The sequence below is a fragment of the Alosa sapidissima genome, chromosome 1 (genome assembly GCF_018492685.1).
Source record: "Alosa sapidissima isolate fAloSap1 chromosome 1, fAloSap1.pri, whole genome shotgun sequence".
Lineage (NCBI taxonomy): Eukaryota > Metazoa > Chordata > Actinopteri > Clupeiformes > Clupeidae > Alosa > Alosa sapidissima.
The window spans coordinates 12,124,170-12,149,776 of NC_055957.1; the positions used below are offsets into that span (position 1 = coordinate 12,124,170).

General features: G+C 41.2%; 1 protein-coding gene across 1 annotated transcript in view; it reads right to left on the reverse strand.

Annotated features, from left to right (window-relative positions):
• Nucleotides 1-1,151: 1,151 nt before the first annotated feature.
• st18 (ST18 C2H2C-type zinc finger transcription factor) overlaps nt 1,152-25,607 on the reverse strand; it is a 35,283-nt gene continuing 10,827 nt past the window's right edge. The window contains 20 exon segments of the mRNA XM_042056599.1: nt 1,152-3,350; nt 3,719-3,862; nt 4,408-4,511; nt 5,477-5,565; nt 5,861-6,082; nt 8,224-8,304; nt 8,438-8,500; nt 8,691-8,759; nt 9,289-9,351; nt 9,650-9,759; nt 10,513-10,791; nt 13,093-13,174; nt 13,176-13,320; nt 14,036-14,259; nt 14,420-14,512; nt 14,868-14,958; nt 16,869-17,003; nt 18,501-19,331; nt 23,703-23,944; nt 24,589-24,619. Of these exon segments, the coding sequence (XP_041912533.1) occupies nt 3,210-3,350; nt 3,719-3,862; nt 4,408-4,511; nt 5,477-5,565; nt 5,861-6,082; nt 8,224-8,304; nt 8,438-8,500; nt 8,691-8,759; nt 9,289-9,351; nt 9,650-9,759; nt 10,513-10,791; nt 13,093-13,174; nt 13,176-13,320; nt 14,036-14,259; nt 14,420-14,512; nt 14,868-14,958; nt 16,869-17,003; nt 18,501-19,331; nt 23,703-23,944; nt 24,589-24,619 (3,239 nt within the window). The 3' untranslated portion in view covers nt 1,152-3,209.

Consider the following 25,607-nt stretch of genomic DNA (forward strand, 5'->3'; position numbering starts at 1 on the left):
TTGAGCTAATGGGAACTTGTGGATAAACAATAAAAAGTTTTTTTTTTTTTAGTATCTGTGCTGGTTGTGCATGTTTCAACATGGAAAAACCTCTAGGAACAAATTGAAAGGGTCTATAGTCCTGCTGATATGGTCGTGCCATGTGGTCATGGTCATGCACATACATGTCTCCAAAGTATACTCCTTTTGCTGTTGTGGATACGTCTCCTAGCAGCATAAGCTGTGTCACCCAAACTATCTCGGTGCTATGCAAATCTAAGCAAAAACGGTTTGTAGAAAAGGTTGGCTGGCCTTTTCCTCACTCCTGCCCTCCCCAATGCCGTGGCAGTCAAATTCTTCTGTAAGGGCTGGCCTCATAATGTGAGAACTGATGTGCTCAGTGCATTCCACATAACCCTTATGGATTCTCTTGTACAGTGCCATTTACATTGAATGCCGAGTTCTGTACGCATCCTTTACAAAAGATAATGTCACTTCTCCTGGTGTGTGTCAGCCATGTCAGCTGCTTTTCTCATCAGTTTTGGTTGACTGGACAATGGTTTGTTTATATATCAACAAACATCCTGAAGCATTGAACAGGAAACATTGAATGGAAGCATCCTGAAGCATTGAATAGATAGGATTATTCTCCCGTGTTACGGATCTAACCATGTGAGCGATGTCTGAAGTTAATTGAAGTTCATCAGAGCTGTTGCCATGATGGAGTTATTACACTTTGCCATGCAATTCAAGTGGTATATGTGCACTCCGGTGACTAAAGCTGACCTCGTTAGAATAATGAGATCGTTAAGGTAATCACAGTCATAACTCAGCTATGTTGTAGAAAGCACTACAGTTCATTGCCATTACAGAACCTGCCAATGCAAAACCTGAAAAAAGTCTGTATCATCAGAAGTGCAAGGTGTATTCTGTGCTGCATGTTGTATTTTATAGTTGGACAAAAAGCTTGCTTTTGAAATACTAGCATATTGAGAAATTGCAGCTGATTCGGCCATATGAATATTTTATTTCTACCATACACAAACTGTACAACACTGTGCATTATCTGCTTATGAAATAGTAAAAGTCCAAGGAAAGTTCAATATAGAAACTACTTCAACTGAAAAAAGCATTTTGTTTTAATCAAAAAGAAAAGAATGTACAATACGGTTCCATCATACTAATATCATTACACAAAAAATCCAGTTCACATTACAAAACATCAAATACAAACAGGGAAAAATAAATATTCTTCACAAAACTTCCTGAGCAAACAATGTGTGGTATATAAATTAAGAGTTAAGAATTATAAATAAGTAAACATAATAATAAATTACAGTCATTAATTTAAACAAAAATGATTGATTCAGTTTATTAATGTTAAAATTATTAGTAGTCACCATTTGGATAAAGTAGTTTTAGTTTTCGTGAATATCCAATGATTTCTCTGGATATTTTTATCTTTGCATTTTTTTTTCGTTCTTTGCATGACACATAAAGTGGCAACTTATTAATACAGAATAGTCCAACAAAATCATACCAGTCCATGCATTTATGAAATGAGATCAAAATGAAGTATCTTCTTCAATTAAGACCCTCTCCACCTCTTTAAAACCGTATTGGGGGACAACATAAAAGTGCAATTTCAAGATGTTGTTTTGGGACATTTAAAGTTATCTAATGTCCGATAAAAACAGTTGCTCATCTTTGTTTTATTACATGAAAAATACATTTACTGAATCAGCTCTAGATCTGAGACTGAGTCAATGGGAGTTTCTTTTGTTTGAAATTCAAGAAAATATATTAAATTTCATTTTCTTTTGTGAAACATATTTTTGTAAATGAAAAAAAAAAAAAACACCAACAACAATCAAAGTGAACCTAACAGGCCTCTCCGCTGATACATCTCACACTCACATACATTGTCTGCCAGTAGAAGATGTGCTTTGAAGGAAGTTTGTGGCCACAAATGGCAATGTGGCTCCGTCACTTGCTTTCATATGCTTTGTGACACATTTGTCATTTTTGCCAGTCACTCGCAACTTCAGAAAGAAAAATGTAATCATTCATGGTGATTAAAGACTTTAAAGACTCCAAAATCAGAACAATTGCAGTATATATTCAAAATGGCATATAAACAGTAAATCCAACAGAGTTAGAAGTATTTTTCTTTGAAAATAGGTATACTGTGTAATAAATTAAACACCATTCACATAATACTGTTCTACCACAAAACAGAGTATATTTCATGTATTCATTTACATTTAGGCACATAAATGCACACACACACATGTGTGCACACCAAAGGCAGATATCGATATAAATGAATGAAAATAAGTTTAAAGAAAACAAAGACTTTTGAAATTTGTCATACTGATTATTAGTTCCTTTCATGACACATTTAAGCTGTGGTGTGACATTCATTCCAGCTATTCTTTGCAGTGATACATCATTTATTTATTTATTATTTCATTTCATGTGATTCTTTATTTTCTGTGCTGTGATTTTTCACTGTACATTCAATACTGAATTTCATATAAATTTCCTTCTTCAGTACTGGAGGAGGAGCAGTTTAATTGGAATCGCTTAATGTAGATGCTGCTTATCGCCACTAGATGGCAAAGACGAGCAGCATTTCTATGCCTGGAGTTTACAGGTTGGTCATCCCAACTGTGAAAGATTTTATTTTAGTGACAAAACCTTACAAGAGAGGAGTACGGAATGTGTTTGTTTGTTGCTCACAATTTCGCACTGCCCTAAAGTCAAACAGAACAAAACAAATTAAATTTCCACTTTCGAACACCACTATCATTATTAGATATAAATTAAATATATTACTGTGTAATAAATATTTGAATGGAGAGAATAAATAGCAACGGCATAATTATACGTAAAATATGTTTTACACAGAAATCAATTATGCAAAAAACAAACAAACAAAAAACAAATACAGAGTAAAATCAAGCAAACCATACGAAATAATTAAGTGCAAAGGGGTATAAATCTCAATAAATAAATGTATTGAGTGAGCTCAGAAGCTGTTAAAACTTTTACAAATTCTGGCTGGTAGAGTATTTTTTTCTCTTCAGTGCAGTAATGTTTTCAGTGGAATGGCAATGTTTTTCAGAATGCCATTTCCTTGCACATGGAGGGACGCCAGGCCTCCTTCAGAAAATAAAGCGGTCCAGAAATATTGCCCCACGCAGCAAACCCCCTGACAGACAGACATCCTACACATGGATACCTTTAATGGCCTGTCTGATGTTATCCAAAAGGGCCTTGCACTCAGGGGAGTAGTCATGCTCTGAGTTGTTATACATATCCATCAGTGTGTTCACGTAGGCTTCGAAATTCTGCTCGTTGATAGGACCCTGCCAAGAGAAAAGGACATATTTACATCAGGACATGAGATTCTGTTCTGGCTTTACCTCCTAATTCCTAACCTAACCTCACAATGAGTCATAAAGGCAAACAGAACTCAGAAGACAAAACTACCAAGTGATCTGGCCTCAAAAGGGCACATATAGTTTATTTATTTCAATTCTGAAGCGAAATAAATCAAATTAACCATTGAATAATTAGATTATGGTAGTCACACTGTTGATGCATAACTAAATGTATAGTGCAGAAATGTATTGCATGTGAGGAATATTGTGAGCTGGTTTCAATACAACATACTGCGAGGCAACATTAAATATTCATGCATAAACATAGAAAGACAACTTTTAGTGTATCTTACCATTTGTGGTAGCTGTATGTCTGTTAGGCTGTTAATAAGTGCCTGACTTAGACGAGCTAATTCCTTCAATAGGCCATCATTATGCTGCTCAATCATCTTGTTTTCTTCTTCAATTGTCTTTAGGTTACATTCCATTGATGATATCTGATATTAGTGAGAAAAGAGTGTATCAAAAGCATGTAAACATCATAGCGTTCATATATATAAAGGCCAAAGAGTGAATTTGTAGAACTTTCTTACAGAACTTCAATCTATCTTTAATTATCATGATATAAAATACAACTTTTCACAATTAATATCAGATGATATCTGATATTAGTGAGAAAAGAGTGTATCAAAAGCATGTAAACATCATAGCTTTCATATATATATAAAGGCCAAAGAGTGAATTTGTAGAACTTTCTTACAGAACTTCAATCTATCTTTATCATGATATAAAATACGTTTCACAATTATAGTCTACAAGTAAATATAATCTGTATACTAAATGATGTCTGATATGTCATAATATATTTTTTACAATCAGAGTGATTAAAAATGGTAAAACTGGTATGATATTACCCCTAGGTGATATTTGTGTTGTATGTTTCTCTTAATCAATAACATATGAATCTTTGAATCTCGAGATCCTATATCACTCGTCATTGGTGAATTCTGTCTATTTCCAAGCGAACTGTGAGAGTGCTTACTTGAGTCTGCAGCTGCATCATGTCAGCTTCTATTTTCAGGTTGGATTCATTCAGTTCCTTAATCTCATTATCCAAGTGCTGCATGTCCTCATTATTTTCAATACCTGTTCAGCGGAGAGCGGGGACACAAGACAATGCTGTTGAAACAGGGCTGTGGAGTATTGTCACTATGATTTTACACTCTCGCCAGCCATCGATGCTCCTCACATCTATGGGCGATGTCAGGGGAGCATGTTTTATCAAGGTCTGTCACATTTGAGTGGATTAGCTATACAGGTAGTAAGATGTGCCTGAGGCAGAACTTACATCTCACTATATGTTTTGGATCAGACACTGTGAGAAATTGTTAATATTATAAAGACTATTCCTTGACTATTAAATGACTACATTTTTAAAAAATTATATTTATCATGGCAACATAACAGGGGAATTGAAGAGAGGGTAAAAATAAAGGCAGAATGATACTGTTTTGTGAGGAAAGATTAGGTGGAAATTGGAGGCCAATCCAATTTACACTGTATGTATGAAGAAACGCCTGAATCACAGATCAACCTATAACATGGCTGGCTTCAGTTGCACTTGAAGTCAGCTAAATTCATAAGTTAACTTCATTTTTAGCTTGTCTAGCTAGTCATGAAAGTGTAAAGACTGAAGGTTGATGAGGAGTTTGAACTTCCATCAACAAGGCCCAACAAAAATGTGGGGTTTCATTTTCTGTTTGGTATCTGTTGTAGTTATAATGTGATGTATACCGTATGTATGTATGTATGTATGTATGTATGTATGTATGTATGTATGTATAAGTATACTGTTCCTCATGTTAAGATGAGTATGTATGGAAATATACACGTCTATAGGTGTATAAACCAATAGCTATCCCTCTTAAATATCAGATTATCAATAGGCTATCAAGTAGAAGTTTTATACAATTTGTCTTATTCCTGGTACTGTATTCCTGTACATTAATGTGGTGTGTTAACCCTGATATTGAAGTGTTTTAATGATTTAGAGGTACATTGTCAATGTATTTGGCCAAACCCAGTAGATAACACCCCTAAATGATGCTTACCACTGCTTGCCTTCACTTTAATGGTCATCATTTCGTCCCCTGCCAGCTTCTTCTTTAAACTCTGTGCATTCAGTGGACAACCCGACAGGCTGGAGAGAGAACACAAACTGGACACAATCAGCCTGTGATCAGTTCCATTTATCTTTTCCATTTAACTATGGACTGAGTCATGCATTCATCGAGTGATCAATTCATCCTCCTATTCAGCTGTTCAAATGTTTCATTGTTTAATACAATTGTAAACTATACGTACAGTAAACAGCTATGTCTTATATCAATCAATCAATCAATCGATTAATCAATCAGCCATATCTTTATAGGTTCTTTATAGGTACTTTCATCATACTTCTATAGCAATCATAGGTCACGGTGACGCTACCCCACCTCCTGTGGGTGATGAAGACGTTGTTGGCGTGACCCAGTCCGTTGCAGCCTGGGAGCGGGCAGTGTGGCAGCTCCTGTTTGGACACCTTCCAGGAGAAAGGTGACCCATTCATGGAGCACTCCTTCTGTCTCTTTGCAGCTATGGGACAGCTTCCTGCACTCCGGTGGGATGTGTACTTCCCCGACACGTGACCCTGACCGTCACACCCCTCCACTGGGCATCTAAAAAGGACAGAGATGCAGGGTCAATACCTTTTGAGTTATACTGTTCAGTTATGCACACACACATGTGCACACACACATACACACACACACACACACACACATGCAGTTGCTCAAGAGCCTCAAGTGTATGGGAATATCATAACATGAAGCCCTGTTGCAATTGGAGACACAATTACATGAGACAATTCAAAGCCAGTATTTCCACATTCCTTCTGGCAAAGCTCTTGGAAACACAAGCTATTTCATTTCAACTTGCACAAGGACATTAGCCTGGCTAGCGCCACCACTTCTCAATGAGACGTGGTCTGGGAACCAAACGTTCATTTTCTCGTATTTGAAAAAAATGCCCAGATCCGTTTATTGGGTGCCACGGATGTCTATCAAATGCGTCTGTGCATAGCTCATCATCGTCTTGCTTTCCCCCCTGTTCTGTGATTGGTTCCCTATCTCAGGCGAAAATTTGCTCCATGGTCTCCAGGCTGCCTTAGCAGCGTGAATCAAATAGCGCGCAAGGCAGCATGGGAACACCCAGGCTACAAGGACATGATCATTACATGAGATTATGTCTTAGAATGTTTTTTTATAATGATAAGATAACCTTTTTTGTTTTGGACCAACAAATGTGTATTTATTTGTAAACTAAGAGCTTTTTGAAATGTAATTGCCAGATGTTATTCAAATATTAATAAATAAAATGTGTTTTAATATAGTGCAAGATTATTAGTGATATGTGGTGAACTGCTGATTGGATGGTGAGGTTAAAATATTTTTTAACGTGTCATTTTATATCACTTTTAGCTTTGAGATATGTTATCATTTTCTTTACTCCTTTATTTCAAAATTCCCAAACTTAGACAGTACATACTCAGTCTAAAAAATTGGCTTTGTTCAAACCAAAATGTTGCATGTTGAGTAAGTCATGGACATGTCCACAAACATCCCTGTACTTATTCTGCCAGAAGATTTGTCAGACCCATTAACTTGATTAATCCAGTCAAATGCTGATTAAAAGTGTATTTAAACAACAGCAAAAAAAACAATGTTAAAATAATTGTACCCTTAAACTCACACACAAACAGCATATCAAGTAAAAGCTTAATGATAACAATGAGTATGGTTTAGATGCAGCAGCAGTGCTATGAAATCACACACACAAGTCACTGTGTGTGGCTAAAACACTGGTAAGAGTTGGGTAATTTATTTTGCAATTCGCTATTTTACAGGTCAGTAATGGGATGACATAAATTGCACATAATTGTCATACGTATGTGTCCGATACAAAAAAAAAGGAATGAAAAAAGAAAAAGGCTACATGTGTTTTTGAGGTCATCACCCTTTTCCTGAATAGCCCCTCTTTGGAAAGTGTGAAAGGTTGCCAGAGTTGTTACAAATAGCATGGCCGATGGGGTATGGGGTGGATGGATGGATGAGGGGGGGGGGGTATTTTAGCACTTTTCTGCTTAATAGAGCAGCATCAACAAGAGGACAAAACAAGTCCCTAACACTGTGCTCTCCCATCCATGGAACACAGGTAGCTATGCATCTCTGAGACAATAGAAACATGCCATATGGCCACCAATTTACAGTAATCTAGCAATGCTACAGATGCACTGGGATGCGGGGTGGGGAGGGGTTAAGGGGGGCAGGGTAGTCTGTCTCTCTTCTCCTTTAATGTGGATGAGACCTGCACTAGTCTAATTCCTAAGCTCTTAACATTGCATTAGTAATTAAAAAGGAAAAAAGATAATACTACCCCCAGATGTAAAAGTGAAAGGATATTTGCATGGCTGACTTTGGATTTAAGCTGCAATCAATTATATTAATATTTGTTTATTTATTTATGTAGTTTCAGGAATACAGTTCCTGGGAGGCAAGGCCAAATACATTAAATGATATTCAATCATCTTTCCTTCAATGACAGTCAAAGGGCCATGCCATTGGCTGAAAGGGCATAGACATTATTCCATATAGCCTAAGGCAGAATATCTATATTAAATCACTGTTTCTCTGGAGAGGGTTAGTGCCAACTGAAGTCACTGTTCCATTCTTTTCTTAGATTGAGTAGCTGATAGATGAGCGATGAATATGACAAGTACTATGCAAACTTAAAATGATCATGGTAAAAATAAATGTCATACTTAATTTCCTGCTCATCCTTTTCATCCTTGTTTGGTGTCAGCTTCAAAGTTCCCTTTCTTGCTCGAGGACACCCTGACAGGCTGAAAGCAGAAGAAACATAGTGAGTTCATCCTCCTAATCAGTCATTTTGTTCCAGGGCAGGAAACGATACCCCTGAGCAGTGTGATCTGACGTAAGTGTGCTTTGTCTGCCGTGCTTGGAAGCTGTGTTTACCTGCGGTGGGAGGCATAGTTCCCTGTCACGTGGCCAGATCCATCACAACCAGGTGTTGGGCACCTGCAAGGACAACAAGAAAGCACTGGCTTTAGCACTGGCAACAACACCTCGCAACAAGTCCGACTTCAAAAATATGCAAGTTCTGTATGAGACAAACATTCAGCAATCAATGTGGAGCTGTCTGTTCCCAGCTTTGAGCCATGTGTGGAACATGAGGGTCTTTCACTGACTGGGATGACTAGGTAATTACTTTAGTTCCTGAGCGTTGGCAGCCATCAGCGACTTCAGGGTCTTGTCTGCCAGTGGACACCCGGATACACTGCAGAAAATAGCATCAAATTTACATAGCTCCCTGTCCGCACAACAACTAGCCCATAAAAGCCCACAAACAGTGAAGTACATCCAATCCCTCATCTAATCCTGATCTACTCTGTAGACGATCTGAAAGTAGAGTGACTTAGTCTGCAGGTAATGTAAGTTATCATTATTAATTGGGTATTATCTGTGCATGATATGTAGGTAACCATAAAAGGGCAATCAAAGATAAAGAGCCATCATCAATAATCTATACAGAGAGTGATGCAGGTGCAATAAATACCTAACAAATGTCACCTAACACACTGCACTGCCCCTTTAAATAAATCATTTATGACTAATAGACAACCACTGTTTCTAAAAGTCAAATAGTCAAATCGATACTTTTTTTACTCAAGGTTGCACAGTCAGAATTTCAGTAAGGGATTTGCCTTTTGCTAGCATGTGAAGTATTGTCTTCTGAATCCCAGAAATCATTTCTCCATGACGTTCATTAGACTTATGGTAAATAGATTAGAAGGTGATGTGATTACCTTCGATGGGAAGCATAATTTCCTGTCACATGACCACTGCCATCACAACCAGGTGTTGGACAACTGCAAAGTAGCATTTTGTATTGATTACATTATATAGTAAACAATATCATATCTGCAAATGAACATCATATTTGGGAATAATCTCTCTGGGCTGGGGATGGTGATAGTATTAGAATATGCATGAAATATGCATAAATTATACTGTATTGTTGTATGGTAATATTTAGTCACATTTCATTACCTTGGAAGAAAAACAAGATACACTATGGACTGTGACTATGAGGCAGTGCAGACTAAGTTGAAGTGTCCTTCATGTACTGAACTTTCATACATGTCCATGGAGAGATTAACTAAATACCTCATCAGTTCCTTCTTTGCTTCTCTTGAAAGCATCTTTGCTTTAGGACTCATCAAGCAAGGGTCTCCTGCATACGCCTTGTCATCTAGTGAAGTCTTGTCATGCTGGTCCTGTTTTTTAAGAGAAAGAAACTGAAAATAAACATCTTACAGTGGATATTCAGGACATAGCAACAGCAATATCGCATGCCACAGCAGGACAAGACTAGACGGTTGTGATTAGGAAAAAAAAAACACATACACATCCATTTAAAAGGTCTTTAATCCCTAAAACTATTTATGATGGACAACAATGGTGTTAAACCTTTGGATTTACTTTTTGTCCCCTGTAAGAAAAGGATCTGTGAACGCACCAGATGTACAAAGGAGACAAGCGTCTGATTTTCTAGACAATAGATTGGGAAGATTTGATTTTACACAGAAGAGCCGTGACATCTGTGATTGCAGACCACTCAAAACAGCCTTATCTCACAGATGAAAGACACCCTATCACATAAAGACAGACACAGATAGTTTCTCCTTTTTCACAGAGTGTGTTTAACATTTGACACACTCCTCATGTGTTATCCTACATCTGGTAGTGACAACAACATGAACGTCTCTTTAAAAAAAAAAACGCACCCTGATCCTGAGGGAAATAAAAAAGATATTTTACAGGGAACAAAGCGCAATAATTCAGCATTGTCAGACACTGTAGGTAACAGACATACGTGGCTTTCCAAGAACTGGCTGTTCTTTTCCAGGAAAATGGACCCCGCTGATGGCACTGTTTACTGCACAGCAGCGGGAGAGAGCCGCTTGAGACTAGTGCGCAACAGGCCCTAAGGCACACAGCATTTCCCAGCACCACCTGTGCATCCTTACCTCCCTCTCCAGCTGCATGTGGGGCTTGCTGAAGTTCAGCGGTGCGTCCCAGCCCTCCTGCTCGCACAGTGCCTGGTAGAAAGCCGAGGGGATGTGGAGGCCGCTGGCTTTGGCCATGGAGGTGACCGGCGTGGGCAGGCCTTCGCCCAGCGGCATGGCGGGAAGCGCGGGCGGAGGAGGCGGAGGTGGCGGCAATGATGTCTGGTCCTTCATCTTCTCCCTTTTGGTCTTCATGCTCAGGTCCAGAGTGCCGTTTTCATCCACCTCTATGTGCATGTCCTGAAACGGAGCCAAGAGCAGTGTGAGACCGACAGCTTTCACTGACATCAATGAGACGATATGCCTCAACAGTGTCTGTGGGCGCATCTACACTGGTTGGTTGTTTTTGCAGTGAAGAACCAAACATGGCTATCCGTGAAGAGAATGGACAGGTGGTTGAAGCAGAATAGCAGTGAGCCCTTTGTCTAAAACTCAGGCCCTGGCCAAGAGTGTCAAAACTGTTACTACAGTAGCTGTTAACTAGCTGTTTACTGCTGTTTGCATTTCCAATTTACTTTAACCAATGTAATCCAAGCATGCACGGTATGCCTTAATCAACACTGTAATAATCAGAGTGGTCTCTCACGTTATAGCATTCTGTTTGAATTAGAAAACAAATTCTGAATTAAAAATAACTGCATATCTTTAAACCTATCTATACATTATATACAGTTATTTCACACAAAATACATAAGCGGCAGGATTACATGCAACAGCAAATCATAAGCGCTTATAGTACATATGTGGAGTGGTTTAAACCCATCAGATGAGCGCTGATTATGAGGAGAAAAGGAGACAATGTAAAGTGTCCTGCTAGGGTATAATTCTCCCAGACAGATCACTGGCGTATAGTTTTTTTTTTTACGGTGACAGCTGTGTCATCTGTTTTCTAGGACACACAGGCAAGATGGCAGCTGGGGGTGATGGTTTTAGGTCATCACCATTAAAATAAAAATTAAAAAGCCTAATGTGGCCACGCGGCTTAATGCAGCAAGTTTTTCCCTCAGTGACAGATGTGTCACTCATTAGGCACCGTGGCGGTAAGTGTGGATGTGGCTTATGGCAGCCACTAAAACTTTTACCTCATTAAGAGAAGGGTCTCAGAGTAACACCAATTATACTGCACATATGCGAGCATTTTTCATACCATTATTAGAATCACAAAAGGGGCGCTTTCAGATTAATTAATCTGTGAGAGAGCCAAAAAATCTCGGACTACGCCTGTTTATTTTCAGCCTCTGACAAACTGTATGGCAACATTTGACTAATCTCAAAAACAGTTGACATTAAAAAAACAAATACACTCACAGCTCTCAAAATGTAAAACAAATTTTGCATTTAGGGTTAGATTCCAAGTAGAATAATTTGTAGTCTCGTCTCTCAAGAAAATTTGCTTACAGTTACTCTGGCATGGAAAACACCACTATAACACTTCATATTCAAATGCAGGCCAAGCACAGATGACAAATCTACTAACACTGTTTTATTCATGCTGACAGTTTGTACGGTACCTGGTCCCAGCCCACATGCTCAGCCCCAGTGCTGGCATTCAAGCGCACTCGCTGAGCGTGTGGGAGTTTCAACGTCAAATCTCTTCATACTTACTTAACTTGGGACATTTACTGACTTCTGACTCCCTCCAGATGTCCATTATACTGTAAGCCATGCCTGTTTAAAGAGCCTCCCTGTACTTTAAAAGATAACCACCGTTCTGTTCGGGGAGCAGCTTGGGAGTGAATTAGGTTTAAGTGCTTTGAGAGAGAGCTGTACTTAAAATGGGGGAAATCCCTTTAAAGGGAAACTTTCAGCAGGCGCTGGCTAAAGAGGCCAGGCCGTTTCTGTGTATACACATACTTCAGAAATGGTGTGCAAGAGGCCAAGTTGAGAACTCTCCCACCAGCTAATGTAAAATAGTGGGGGGGGGGGGGGGGGGATATCCATTTTTTCATGTGAATGAAAGATTTCAGCTAATGAGCCTCTCTTTCTGATTGGTTTAATCCAGCCGAATGACCCTCATAGTCCATATGATAGAGATTGCAGGCTGGAGCGGATCGCACCAAGCTTATCCTGGATAATATACAACCATGCAAAACATCTTCTGCTGTCTGCCACAAAGGAGACACACATGCCTTGTAGATAAAAAAAAATCATTTTGCTTTGCATGTGTCTCTGTGTCTCCATAGAAAGTCCAAATCAGATGCATGACCGCTATGTTTTACAAAAAGGAATCTAATTGTAATTGAGAAAAGGGGACAAGGCTGATTGTATTTCTCTCACTCGCTTTTGATGTGATTACACAAATTTTTCCTTTGTGTACATTAAAGCTTTACTGGAGGTGGTGGTGGTGGTGTGGCAGGGGTGGGGTGGGCTCTTGTTTTTTCTGCCACCAGAGCCACACAGTTGTCAGTGCCAAAAAGTGTCTTTTGATGTCCACCCCCCCACCGCCCCCCAAAAAACCCTCCTTCTTTTTCATACACAAATCAGAGTTGCTCCAGTATTGACCACATTAACTACCTTTTCCAAGTGGCCTAATTTGATTACCTTTGTGGCCGGTGCCAACGGCTGGCCGGAGAGGACCTCCATCTTGTCACGGTAGCGGGTGCTGAGGTTGAGGATGGCGGCGGTGGCGGTGGCGGTGGCAGCAGCAGCAGCGTTGGCGGAGGCCTGGAGACCGTCGCTCTCCGTTTTGGAGTGAACTGGACTCTGCCCACCGCCGGGGATCATCAGATGACCTCCCAGGCCCAGGAAAAGGGGGGTACTGTGATGGCGCTGGAAAAACAAACACAGGCACACATCTATCAGGTCTAACATCGGCCAAAAACCCAGCCAAAGCGTAAGCTGAAATGAATACAGGGAAGTTTCATGGCAACATGAATCGAAATTCATTTCATAGAAATAAGGGGAAAAATCTCTTCCATAGCAAAGCATTCAAATGAATCAAATTCTAGTGTGGTGTTTAATAGCTGATGCATCAGTATTGGGACATTGAAGTCCTAATGACGTACACTACAGCATATGGCATGATTGACTGACACCAGTACATGTGCTCTCTAATAAATTCTAGGCACAAATGACACAGAGGCTCAGCCACAGTGATTGCATAACACTGTCATGGTAAAAAAGAGCCGATAATTTATGATGATGAGGCGATCAGGTGACATTTCTGTGTTACAAATGTAACACATTTAATATTCAATGGGAATTAAAAATGCAGCACATGGTGACAGTCATTGTGTCATTATCTCACAATGACATCATTACAGAGGAAAAGTGACAAGCCTCATCCAGTCCCCCCTATTAAACACATTCCGCCCCTTAAGCAACATGAAAAGCTTGGTAATTGTCTCATTTAGTGTATATTAAACAGCATCTCTGACGGAAGCGTTTCGCTGCAGGTTGACCTGCTGTTGTTCTATCAGGTGACAGATTTGTTCTGCCTGAGCCCATGGGCGTGTGTGCGTCTTGTGAAAGGTGTGAAACTCACATTCAGAGAAGTGAGAGATTTCTTGATCCTGGTTAGGCGCCAACTGTGGTTGCTTGCCGAAGACCTGTGCGTCGAAGCTGGCGTGATCAAAACGGATCTTGCTGTACTTGTCCATGTCCTTGGAGATGTTTGCTTGCAAGGCAGCCACGGGATGAGACAGCCTGTAGCTACTGAACTGGCTGAAGTCGAATTTCTTCATCATGCCTGAAGGTCTAGATAAACAGCTACACACACACACACACACACACACACACACACACACACACACACACACACACACACACTTATAGTTGCTATAAAAGTCATCCAGACACAATATTTCTACAGGATTCAGATGCTGTGATATCTTAGTTTCAACAAGGGTTTCACCATTTGTAACATTACCTGGACAAGCGATCAGGCGGCTGCCTAGACTTGTTCATGTCCTCTTGTGGTTTGGAGATCTTCCCTGCAGCAGCTATGGGGCACCCTGAAAGACTAGGAGCAGACACAAGATGGCATCCTTTTCAGCCAAACACAACCATATCAAATACACACCCCAGTCAGTTTCCTACACAAATACTGTATAATAGGCAAATACCTTATCAAACACAATATAGATTTCAGGTTGGTGATGCTATTTTAAAAGGCACAGAAAAAAAATGTTTACAAATCACTTCTTACTTTTTTACTTAAACTTTTTACTACCCTTACATTTTAACAGTAACTAACTACTATTTTGTTATGACCCACCTGACGTATTATTATATCAATAATAGCCTTTTGATGTTGCTAATCTTGCTTCCATTTCAGCTACAATATATAATGTGTCCTGTTATCTGAAAAGACCCACCTCCGGTGTGTGCTACGGTTGCTGTTGACGTGACCTCTTCCCGTGCAGCCAGGGGTCGGACACTTGAGGACGTTTTCATGCATGGCCAGGACTGTGGACAGGAGAGTTGTCATCAGATGAGTCAGGTCACCCCAGACCAACTTTACACAGTTCACAGTTCACCGTGGGTGTGTTTGAAACAAACATGATGTGCACGTTCACATTCATGGTGTTGTGAACATTGTGTAAGCTGTTAAACTACTCTTTTTGCTATACACAAATAAAATAGAGCCTTTCTAATAAAAACAAGAAACATTGTTTAAATATCAACGACTAGAATGCAATAGAAATGTGTAAAACATGTCTGGTCTTCTCATATGTGTGGTGGCCTGCAGTCTCAATTGTCTTGTTTAATCCTCTGTGGGGATGTTACTGTGCTATCTGTAATGATCAAATTGGTGTGCCATTTGAAATAAACTGGCTCTATCGGCTCTATCGCAGAAAAGTTTTGTGAGTAACATATATGACTAGTGTGAATCAGTGTTACAATTATAAAAATGCTGTTGTATGGTTGTGCTATTTAGGTTGGTCCTTCTACAGTTTACAAGAGAGAAACGATGTGCATGAAGAGAGTCTCTAGCTTTTAAGAGTTTCCATGGTTATGTTAACTTTCTTCTTCTTCAAGGCATGTCTGGCAGTTTTTTTTTTTTTTTTTTAAATATAACTGACTTCATTCTTCATAGCATAATGTTCTTCTCTTCTAAAAAAATCACACACATATGATTGAAGTTCAATTTAGAGTTTTTTAAGTATCCAGTAACTTTTCATTTTGTACACAATTTTCAATTAGCTTGTCTGACATGTCCAGCTATTTGTTTCCACATGCTGGCATCTGCCAAGTCTTTGATTAGTAAATACAGCCTCTGGTCTGAAAGTACACGCTTTCATATTGAGAAAAGTTAATTACAATTTTTTGTTCCTTTTGTTGCTTTTCTGTTAAGTGGTAAGTGTTTGTTATGCTGCATTTAAATGGTGAAAAAAAATGGCCAACAACTCCTCTTTGTGCTAGATAGTTCTGCTTAGCTGTGTGATGACTCAAAGTTCATAAAACATATTTCCATTTTACTCACAGCTAACTGTCACTTCTCTCTCGGCATTAAGAAAGTTCTTAAAGTGTGTCATGTGTCTTAAGCACCCAAACATAATGCAGCTGCAGATTAGGTGGCCAAAGTAGCCATTTAAGGCACCATGATTGCTCATTATTAATTAGATGTTCACCTAATTACAAATAAACGTGGGCATCCATTTATGGAAATTATACATGCATTTTAATGTTCTCAAAACATCAGGGCCTCATTTCCTGAACCCTTCTTAATACTTCTTAATATCACTAAGTTATACCTTGAGCTCTACCTTAAAGTTTTGACATGTTCCTGAAATATTTATAGCTACATTCATAAGTTTGGTATGGAACACTCTTCAGCTATCTATATACCTTTGATAAAAAAAACTGTTTATACAGTAGGCTAAAACTATCATGTTAGTGGCAAGATGTAGAAGATGTACATATTTTGCGTTTCTGTTGTGCTTAATGAAAATAAAAAATATATATAGTGTAAATTAATTAGCCATTTTAAAATATGTATTTATAAGTAACTTGTTTCCTACAAGCGTCATATTTGGAAATCTATTACATTTTGACTTGTATATTTTTTATTGATGTCAATAATCTATTAAGGTATACTATAAGACTCTTAAGAGATAGCTCGGGAAACATGCATATAATAGTCAAAAACTTTATCAAGGTACAGTATACAATATGTGTTAAGGAAACCTGACCAAGGCCCTGCCTTGTCATAAGGATTTGTTTCTCTAGTATTCCCTTGTCACTTTCACCCTAATTCCATGTAGTTCCTAATTCCAAGGTCACATTTCAATAGCTAATGTGTTCATCCTGGGTTTGAGTGAAACAATGACACAGTAATATTTCATGATAACAGCCACAGTGCATGAGATACTCACTTTCTGGGGGGACTCGGACTTTGTGGGGACACCCTGACAAGCTCCTGTGATGGGGGTACAGTCCTGTTACGTGACCAGTGCCATCACAGCCAGGAGTGGGGCACTTCACATCCTTTTTATCTGGACGCAGGGAGTCTGCATCAACATCAGAACAGGGGAAGTTATTGCATATTTCCTGACACAATTCCATCCATGCACAGTAGAGAGATCTTAGAATACCACAAAATGCCTTAAATGATTGATAAATTAAGTGTTTTTGGAGAATATCAAATGTTATAGCTAATGTTTAATGGTATTGTAAAATCAAACAGAACAATGTAGCTATAAATTGGCTGTTATAAATTGCCATTTTTCAAGGAAATAGCACCACGCTGACATTAACAACTGTCCTTGCTTCAAAACACAGATAGATTGAGATATACATTAATAATCCCTGGTCACACATTGCTCTCTCTCTCTCTCTCTCTCTCTCTCTCTCTCTCTCTCTCTCTCTCTCTCTCTCTACTGCTCAAAATGCTTATAGTAATCTGTTACATTAGTTAAGGCTACAGTTTCACTGAGGGCATGCATTTCTTAATGCTCAGTCACAGAAAGATTACACATGGGATTACACATTTAACAGCAGTCATTTGAAGAATCACTAGGAAACATGAGAGGTACTTTAGGGGGATTTAAGACTTATGGTCATGGTTAAATATCTGCATGATTCCAATATGGCAAGCCTGGACATTTCCATCAGAAGATTTGGTTATTTTTTTTCATTTCCAGAGCAGTTATGTATTACGCCACTTGTTGCCAAATGTTTTAGTACTAAAGAGGATTTGATCTCTCCAGCTTTACGTAAAGGAACCCTTCCTCGCACAATATGGCCCTGTAACAATCTCGACATCGCTGTCCCTTTATTGGTGATTCTAACATACTGAAGGTCAAGTGTGAGTGTTCTAGAAGAGATGAAACAGCTTCAAATGAGCTATGAGATACAGTAGAGTGAGAGAAAGAGAGAGAGTGAGAGAGAAAGAGAGAGAGAGAGAGAGAGAGAGAGAGAGTGAGAGAGAGAGAGAGAGAGAGAGAGAAAGAGGGAGAGAGAGGGGGGGAGAGGGAGAGAGAAAGAGGGAGAGAGAGAGAGTGAGAGAGAGAAAAAGAGGGAGAGAGAGGGGGGGGGAAGAGAGAGAGAGAAAGAGGGAGAGAGAGAGTGGGAGAGAAAGAGGGAAAGAGTGGGAGGCAGGATATTGTCAGATGGCAGGTAGTGTGCTTCCTCCTGGCATGAACATTAAAAGCATTTAACATTAGACCGCTTGTGACTGTCCTCGCAACTCCAGGGTGTGTGCACTGTGAGATTTCATGGCACAGTAATCACAGGCTAATTTGTGCGTGGCACTGATTGGGTTCATGCACGCATGGTTTGCCTTGATGGCCAAAATAAATCAATATCAATCTGAATTAAATGTTATGTTAAATGTGCAATTCAGCGAGGCAACAGTGGAGGACATGATATTCACAGTCCTCTGAAGTGGAACCAGTTGGGTTAAGGCTACAGCTTCACTTAGGGCATGTATTTCTTAATGCTCAGTCACAGAGACTGCACTAGCGGCCATATGATGTGGGCTCGACAGTAGGGCAGAGGGGCCGCACCTTTACATCCGTGGAAGGCGGCGCGGGCGGCGCTCATCTCCAGCATCCTCTGGTGCCGGCGCTCGCCGTTCATCTGCTCCAGCAGGAAGCGGTCCATGTCCTTGTAGGCGTGCTGCAGGGCCTGCCGCTGCTCCGACTGCAGCAGCATGGCCTGCTCCAGGAGGCTCAGGTTGAGCCGCGCCCGGTCCAGGCTCACCGGCCGCACCGCCAGCCCGGGGCCCCAGCTGGGCTCCAAGCGGGCCTGCTGCTGCTGCTGCTGCTGGTTGTGATGGTGATGGTGATGGTTCTGGTGGTGGTGGTGGTGCAGCTCGTCCTCGCTGTCCTCGCTGGGCTCCCGGGTGAAGGCGAAGTCGTCTGCTACCAGCAGGCCGCTGCCGGGCCGGCCCATGTAGCCCAGGAGGGCATCCTCCGCGTGCAGCTCGGCGCCCAGACGCACCCTCCTGGCCAGGGGTTCGTCGGCGGGCTTGGCAGGGCTGAGGTGGAGGTGGACGCCGTTGAGCTGGCCACCAGCGGAGGCAGGCGAGGGGGCCTGCAGCCACTCACCATTGTCCAGCTCCAGACGCTCCAGATGCTCCAGGTCGCGGTGCCGTGCCAGACGGTAGGCCATGTCCATCTCCCGCAAGCTCTCGTCCGCGTGGTTCTCCTTATGCAGGCCTCCCTCCTCACCCTCGTCCTCCTCCTCTTCCTCCTCCTCTTCCTCGTCGATCATCTCGGGGATCAGGCTTTGCGGTAGAGGCGATCCCTCACTCAGGACGTCAGACCAGTGGAGCGAGTCCTGGGCGTGTGTGTTTCTCTCACTGTGCAGAGCAGGGTCAAGCACTCCATTCTCCTCTGAAAATAAAAAAAGAGATCTCATTTTACAACCCCAGTCTAAATAAATAAAACAGCTTGTACATTGCAAACATCACAACTCTGTATTCCATATTAATAAACACAAATAAAACAAAAATCATTCAAGCATCAACAACAGGAATTTAGATGCAAATGATAAACTACACATTTTCAGTAGTCACTCTTCATCTTAGATGAAAAAAAACACTAAGATATGCAGCAGCAAATGGAACTACTACACTAATTCCTCAACATCCATTTTTCTTCAAATTGCATTCCAAGTATGTAAAGATTATAAAATGAGAGGGGTGGGGGTGCAAGAACTACATGGAAACCAGAGACGAACATTGTTGTTTTCTTCTGCATAGAATTTGCAAATCCAAACCTACAACTTGACACAGATTTTAAATCAGCGGATTAGAACAGAGGAAACAGCAGTCGTGGCGTTGGACATGAGTTTTCTAATGGGAAAGAAGTGTTCGAGCGAGATGAAAAGAGACAAAGACTTTAAGGCACTGTGATTTCAAGTTCTGGTCATCCTGAATACTCATTTGTGTGGACATCATTTTCATGTTAAAGACATAAACAAAGAGGAGAAATGGAAAAAAAACCTTCGAAATGGGAAACAAAATTGTTACAAGAAAGCAGAGCGCTGCCTAATCCACACTCATGATTCTGTGCATAAAAAAAGATTTGGATTATGAAGCCTTTTATGTTCCTGTAGATTGATAGGAAGATAAACATTAAGGTTTCATGTTGGACGGAACAAAGAGAGATTGAAAACTGTTCCGAGGGACAACACAAATATGTCCAATGATGTAAACAGCATGCTAAATGTGGAAGTTGCACAAAATTGAATATCTCTGACAGGCAAGCCCTGACCTGTAAGGCAGCCTTTGATGTTTGGACAATGATCACAAAAAATGATAACTCTTCCACTGTAGAAACAAAATTGGGGAAATCAATAGGACATGAATAAAAGGCATTTATAAATTCAAAGAAATATTATGTCTAAACCAGATGAATAGCTTTTTATAGCTTAGGCTACTGTTAATTGATTGAAATCATCACATTCATCATAAAAGTAGCCTTGAAACAACTTGAAAAAAAATTAGCACTTTAAAACTAGAGATATGCTTTATACAGTGGCCAGAATAAGTCTTCATTACTGGGTCAGACAGCTAGGACCTCTTAAGCACCCAAATCCCCTTTAAATGATACTTTAGAATTGAAACATGGCTGATTATATTAAGTCAGAGTCAATGATTAACAAAGGGAAGCTATCATCTGGATTGATTTAAAATCTCTTTTTATCTGCAAAACCACTGAAACTTACTTGTGTATAAGGCTCTTAGGCCATAAGGGGTTTTTCAGTCCAACTAAATCATAAGTAGGCGATAGATCTATCCTCTTAGATGATCTGACGTCACAGCCCGCATCAGAAATAGACACGGGCAGAGCTGGGCAGTGTGATTGGTTGATTAGATATTTTGGGAATCATTGGGGATCAAAAATGTTGTGTTGTGTGTTAAAGTGCTCTTAAGAAGAAAACAGGCATTAACAGATAGGCACTAGTCTGCAGAGTGTGTGGTACCACGCTTAATCCCCCCAAAAAAGCAACATAAATGCTCAATGGATCACCCTGTCTGCCACACTTCTGCCAAAAACAGATAGTAGGATTTACAAATATAGGATGGGACAGCGCTTTGTGCTATACAGTTGATGGCAAACAAGCCTCTGTGGCTTTTCATAAGACAACCGAAACCTTCAACTGTCAGTTGACAAATGACAAATTCCTTAAGATGTTTATTTGTTTATTTTTTCCAAATCTCCAACATGTAGAGGATGAGACAGGCCCTCCTGCACACTGTGTGGGAGTCTCTGGCCAGCCACGGCCCCTGGACCCCCCCCACGTCATCCCTCATCACAGGTGTGGGACCAGCTGCTCGCCGCCTCCGCCCGCCGACACACACCGCAAGCAGCCACGCACATGGGAACCGGGAGGTGTTGCCCTGATGGAGGCCACAGCACTACAGTACCAGTACAGGCCACATCCAATGGATCAGAGACAAAGGACACATAATCTACCCATGCTAGGTCATAGAGTTCATCTCATTTTTCTTGACGAAGATGAGGAATATATAGCGTGATTAGGAGTGATTATTGGAGCTGTGTCACGTCCCTGTAATTGCTGAGGCCCTATCAGATCTTTATGTGATGTGCATTTATGTATTATTATTATGTGTTTTAAGTGTGTATAGGAACAATATTAAATTGAATAACTCAGTGGTAGACTCTATTGTTCAAGACACATGCAGACACAGAAACATTTTACACTTTGACACAAAAAAAAAACAGTCTCCTCTGATTTTTCACAAAGCTTGGGATTTGCCCAAGTGACTTAAAAAAATGAATACACATCGAGTAGAAATCTCCATGCAAAGCAGGCAGATTGTGTTGCTGTATGGTGAGATATGGCCGCTCCTCCCTGATACTCTGTGTGTCACTAGAACATTTGAATCTTAACAGAGGCGTCAAAAAGCAAGGCTGTCCAACACTGAGATGAAAAGTTCGCCAGTTATGCTTAGTTACAATTAACAGAGGACTTCACTGCCATCCAGATGGATGCACAGCCCTGACCAAAAGAGGGGGGGGGCATGGAAGCAGAGAGAAAAAGAGATAGAGAGAAAGAGAGGGAGAGAGAGAGAGAGAAAGAGAAAGAGAGAGAGGAAGAGAGGGAGAGAAACACTTGGATCCCGCCTGTAATTTGCGTGTTGGAACAGGTGAACAGTTTGTACTCCAGAATAGCCATTACCGGAGAGCGAGTCTGCAGACCAGAAGCTTGGCTAGAGTCACATGCAGTACGGTGCCACCAAATGGGAGGCTTCCCCCCAGCTCCAACCCCCACCACCCCCACCTCCACCGCCGCCTGCCACAACCCCTCTCCCTTTCGCTGTGAAATGCAGATATTGACTGCAGCCCTTCCTCCATATTCTTCCATTCCTCACTACTGCTGTGTATTATGCCACCCCGACATGCACCAAACCTTTGCCACAGACGACTGATCAGAGCCAACTTCTTAATGTGGCTGTCAACACACAGGACATACATCACTGTGGTGTTAAATGGATTTTCCTATAGAGTCTATAAAATGTTTTGTGTACACATTCTCTTAGATGAGGACATATCTCCCATGAATAAAGTTTGGGAGAATTATAATGATGCCTAGTGAAAATATTGCAAAAGGGTTAAATAATTGTCATGTAATATGAACCCTGGAAACAAATAAATTCCATTTCCCGTAAATCTACTCGATTCATTGAGCTATTCTGTTGGTCCATTTAACAACCCACATGTGTCCAATAATGGGCTGTAGACATTATGCCTAATTATGTATATTTGGACTGTGTTAGATGGCCTAACAAAGGCTTTCGAAGGGGACAATTACGTTTGTTGCTTAGTTACATCGTTAAAAATACACCAAATAAGTACAGATTATAGAGGCCAGGGAAATACGCACATAAACCATGCACATTGTTGCCAAAATGTTCATAATTGATTCATTAGAAAAAACGCAATGTTTTGTTTTGCTAAAGGTCCACTTCTATAAAATAAAACAGCAACTTTGATTATTTTTGTGCGACTGTTGTCAAAAAAAGGTTTGGGTGTGTTGAGTGCGCTGTCTCCTTTGTCAAAGGAAGCACACAATCACAGTGTTACCCTCTTTTCTATTAGTGACATTATGCGAGCAATTATGCAAGCTCCTAAAAAAGACTGTTTGAGCTGTGTACTCAGCAGGAGTGAGAAGCATGACAATACATTTTGGTGACTTGTTCCACGCTTTGATTAAATAATACAGTATATTTTCTTTTGCTCAGAGCTAAATACAGAAAAAAGAAAGGAGAAACAACATCATCATTTAATCTGAATACTCACTTTGGTCTCAATGCAACACACAAACACACACACACACACACACACACACACACACACACACACACACACACACACACACACAGAAACACACACACACACACACACACACATGTACAGGCACACAGACAAGAGAGAGATTTGCTGTGCCAAAAATATCATGGCAGATCAGCCGTCAAAAAACTTTGGTCTGTGGATGTGACAGTCTACTCATGTGGCCCCAGCAGTGTAGTCTTTTACTCCCCAGCCCCAGACACAGTGGAAATTAATGACAGCGAGGGAGGGAGAGAAGGGGGGGGGGGGTGTAGAGGGAAGGAGAAAGGGAGGGGGAGGGAGTTGGGTGGCAGAGAAGAGGAAATATGAATGCAACAGATGGCAGTTTAAAATTCAGCGTCAATTGTTCATCAAAACAGACAAAACAACAGGACATCTGTCTACCTGCTGGAGTGTCAGTGTTCCTCAGCTCGGCTTTGTCCCGTGCGGCTGCCAGCCTCGCGCCTTCTTCATCCTCGTCCCTCTCTCCGTCCTCGTCTCTGTCGCTGGCTTGGCCGGGGCCGGGGCCAGGGCTGGGGCTGGGGCTGTAGTGACGCGGCCTCATCAGAAGCGACTTGCGCTTGTTGACGGGGGCCCCCAGGACCCCATCGAGCGCGCTCCTCTTCCTGGCAGCCAGCACGCCGGCGCTGCAGTGACCACAGGCAGGGAGGTGTTGGTCAGGAGTCCATTATTATCGAGTCACAGTCACCACCACGAGGGAGACAGACCCCCCCCCCCCCCCCCCCCCGGCTCACAATGCACATAAAAACACAGGCGGACTGGACACTGTTCTGACCATCCCTACACAATACAGCCCAAAGTATGGCCACAGCCCTGTCTAAAAGGCTCCCACGCAGACACCCTAGCTGCTTCATTCCCAGGCCTGAAATCTCCTGACCGTTAGTTGTTATTTCCATCAGAACATAAAAATACCCAGTGGGCACTAACTCACCATAAAGGGACGTGTAAAAACACCAAATACAATATGTCATCACGGTAATTACACTGTAGTTATTATGCTCTACACATTTGGAATTGAAATAAGACCATGTGGTACGTATTCAAGGACATGGAGGATCTGTGATACAGTAAATGGTCCCTAGGGACATAAGCAAAGCAAAGAACTACAAAGAGGACTATGCAAAATACTGCTGTAAGTTGTATGTTAAAAAACCCAACAGCTACCCATTCATGCATTTGATGAAAGAATAAAAAACAGGACAGGTGAAAGAAAGTCAGCATGGCACCGGTGCCAGCATGGACGTGATAAGGCTGTTGAACTCTGGCTTACCTGGGCACCTCAGCAACGCAGTCAGTCAGAACTGCAAACAGAGGGACAGGAGAGAGGGGTAAATGTGTGTGTTTACATTTCCACTGCGCTGGACCACAGACACAGCTGCCCACCCACTATCAGCCGCCCAGCATCTGAAGTCAAAACATCAGCTTATTGACCCTGCTAGACAACTGCGCAGGTTACACAGAAGTCGGCTGATGAAAACACACACACACACACACACATGTGCACACCAACACTGACACACAGACAATGTAGGATCATGAGATCATGTAGCTGAAGATTAGCTTTTGATAGTTGAAAATTAGTTTGTGATAGCTGAAGAGATAACTGCCTTGGGGCACAATAGAAAGATCTTGAGTGTTTACTCAGGAAGTCTTTGGAAGAACACACACATACACACAAACACACAGAAAGAGATAGAGAGAGATAGAGAGAGAGCAAGATCATTGCCAACAATTCAGCATTTTTAACTATTTTTCTTTCCAATGTGTCACAACTGAGGTCCATTTTAACAGGAAATGAACTGAAGCGGAGATAGGAGGCGTTTACAATGAGCACCCACAGGGACGCAGGCCAGTGCGAGAAACACACTGACGAGGGTGAGAAGAATGAACACACTGCTTATACACTATCATTTATTCACCATTTATAAGCAGACTCACAGACGGAGGTTCAGAACTGCCATTTTCCCTGGCATGTGTGTTCAGCTTCAGGTTTTGTGGTTTGAATGGCGAGAAAAGATAAATGGTGTTTCTGTTCCTGTCTAATCCAGTCCCCCAGTGCCTAACTAGAATCAAACACAGTAAAAAAACAGCAGCTGATGGGGGGGGGGATCACTGCAAACATTGACAGAGCTCTGTAGAGAACTCCAGACTAACTCACTGAGACTTTCTTCACCAAGTCCAACCCTCCCCTCCCCTGCAAGAGCATGCCAAGGAATTGTTTGAATGGCACGTACGTATAGCGGAACAACTAATCCCTACAAGACTCCGAGCACTTAAATAACGATATGC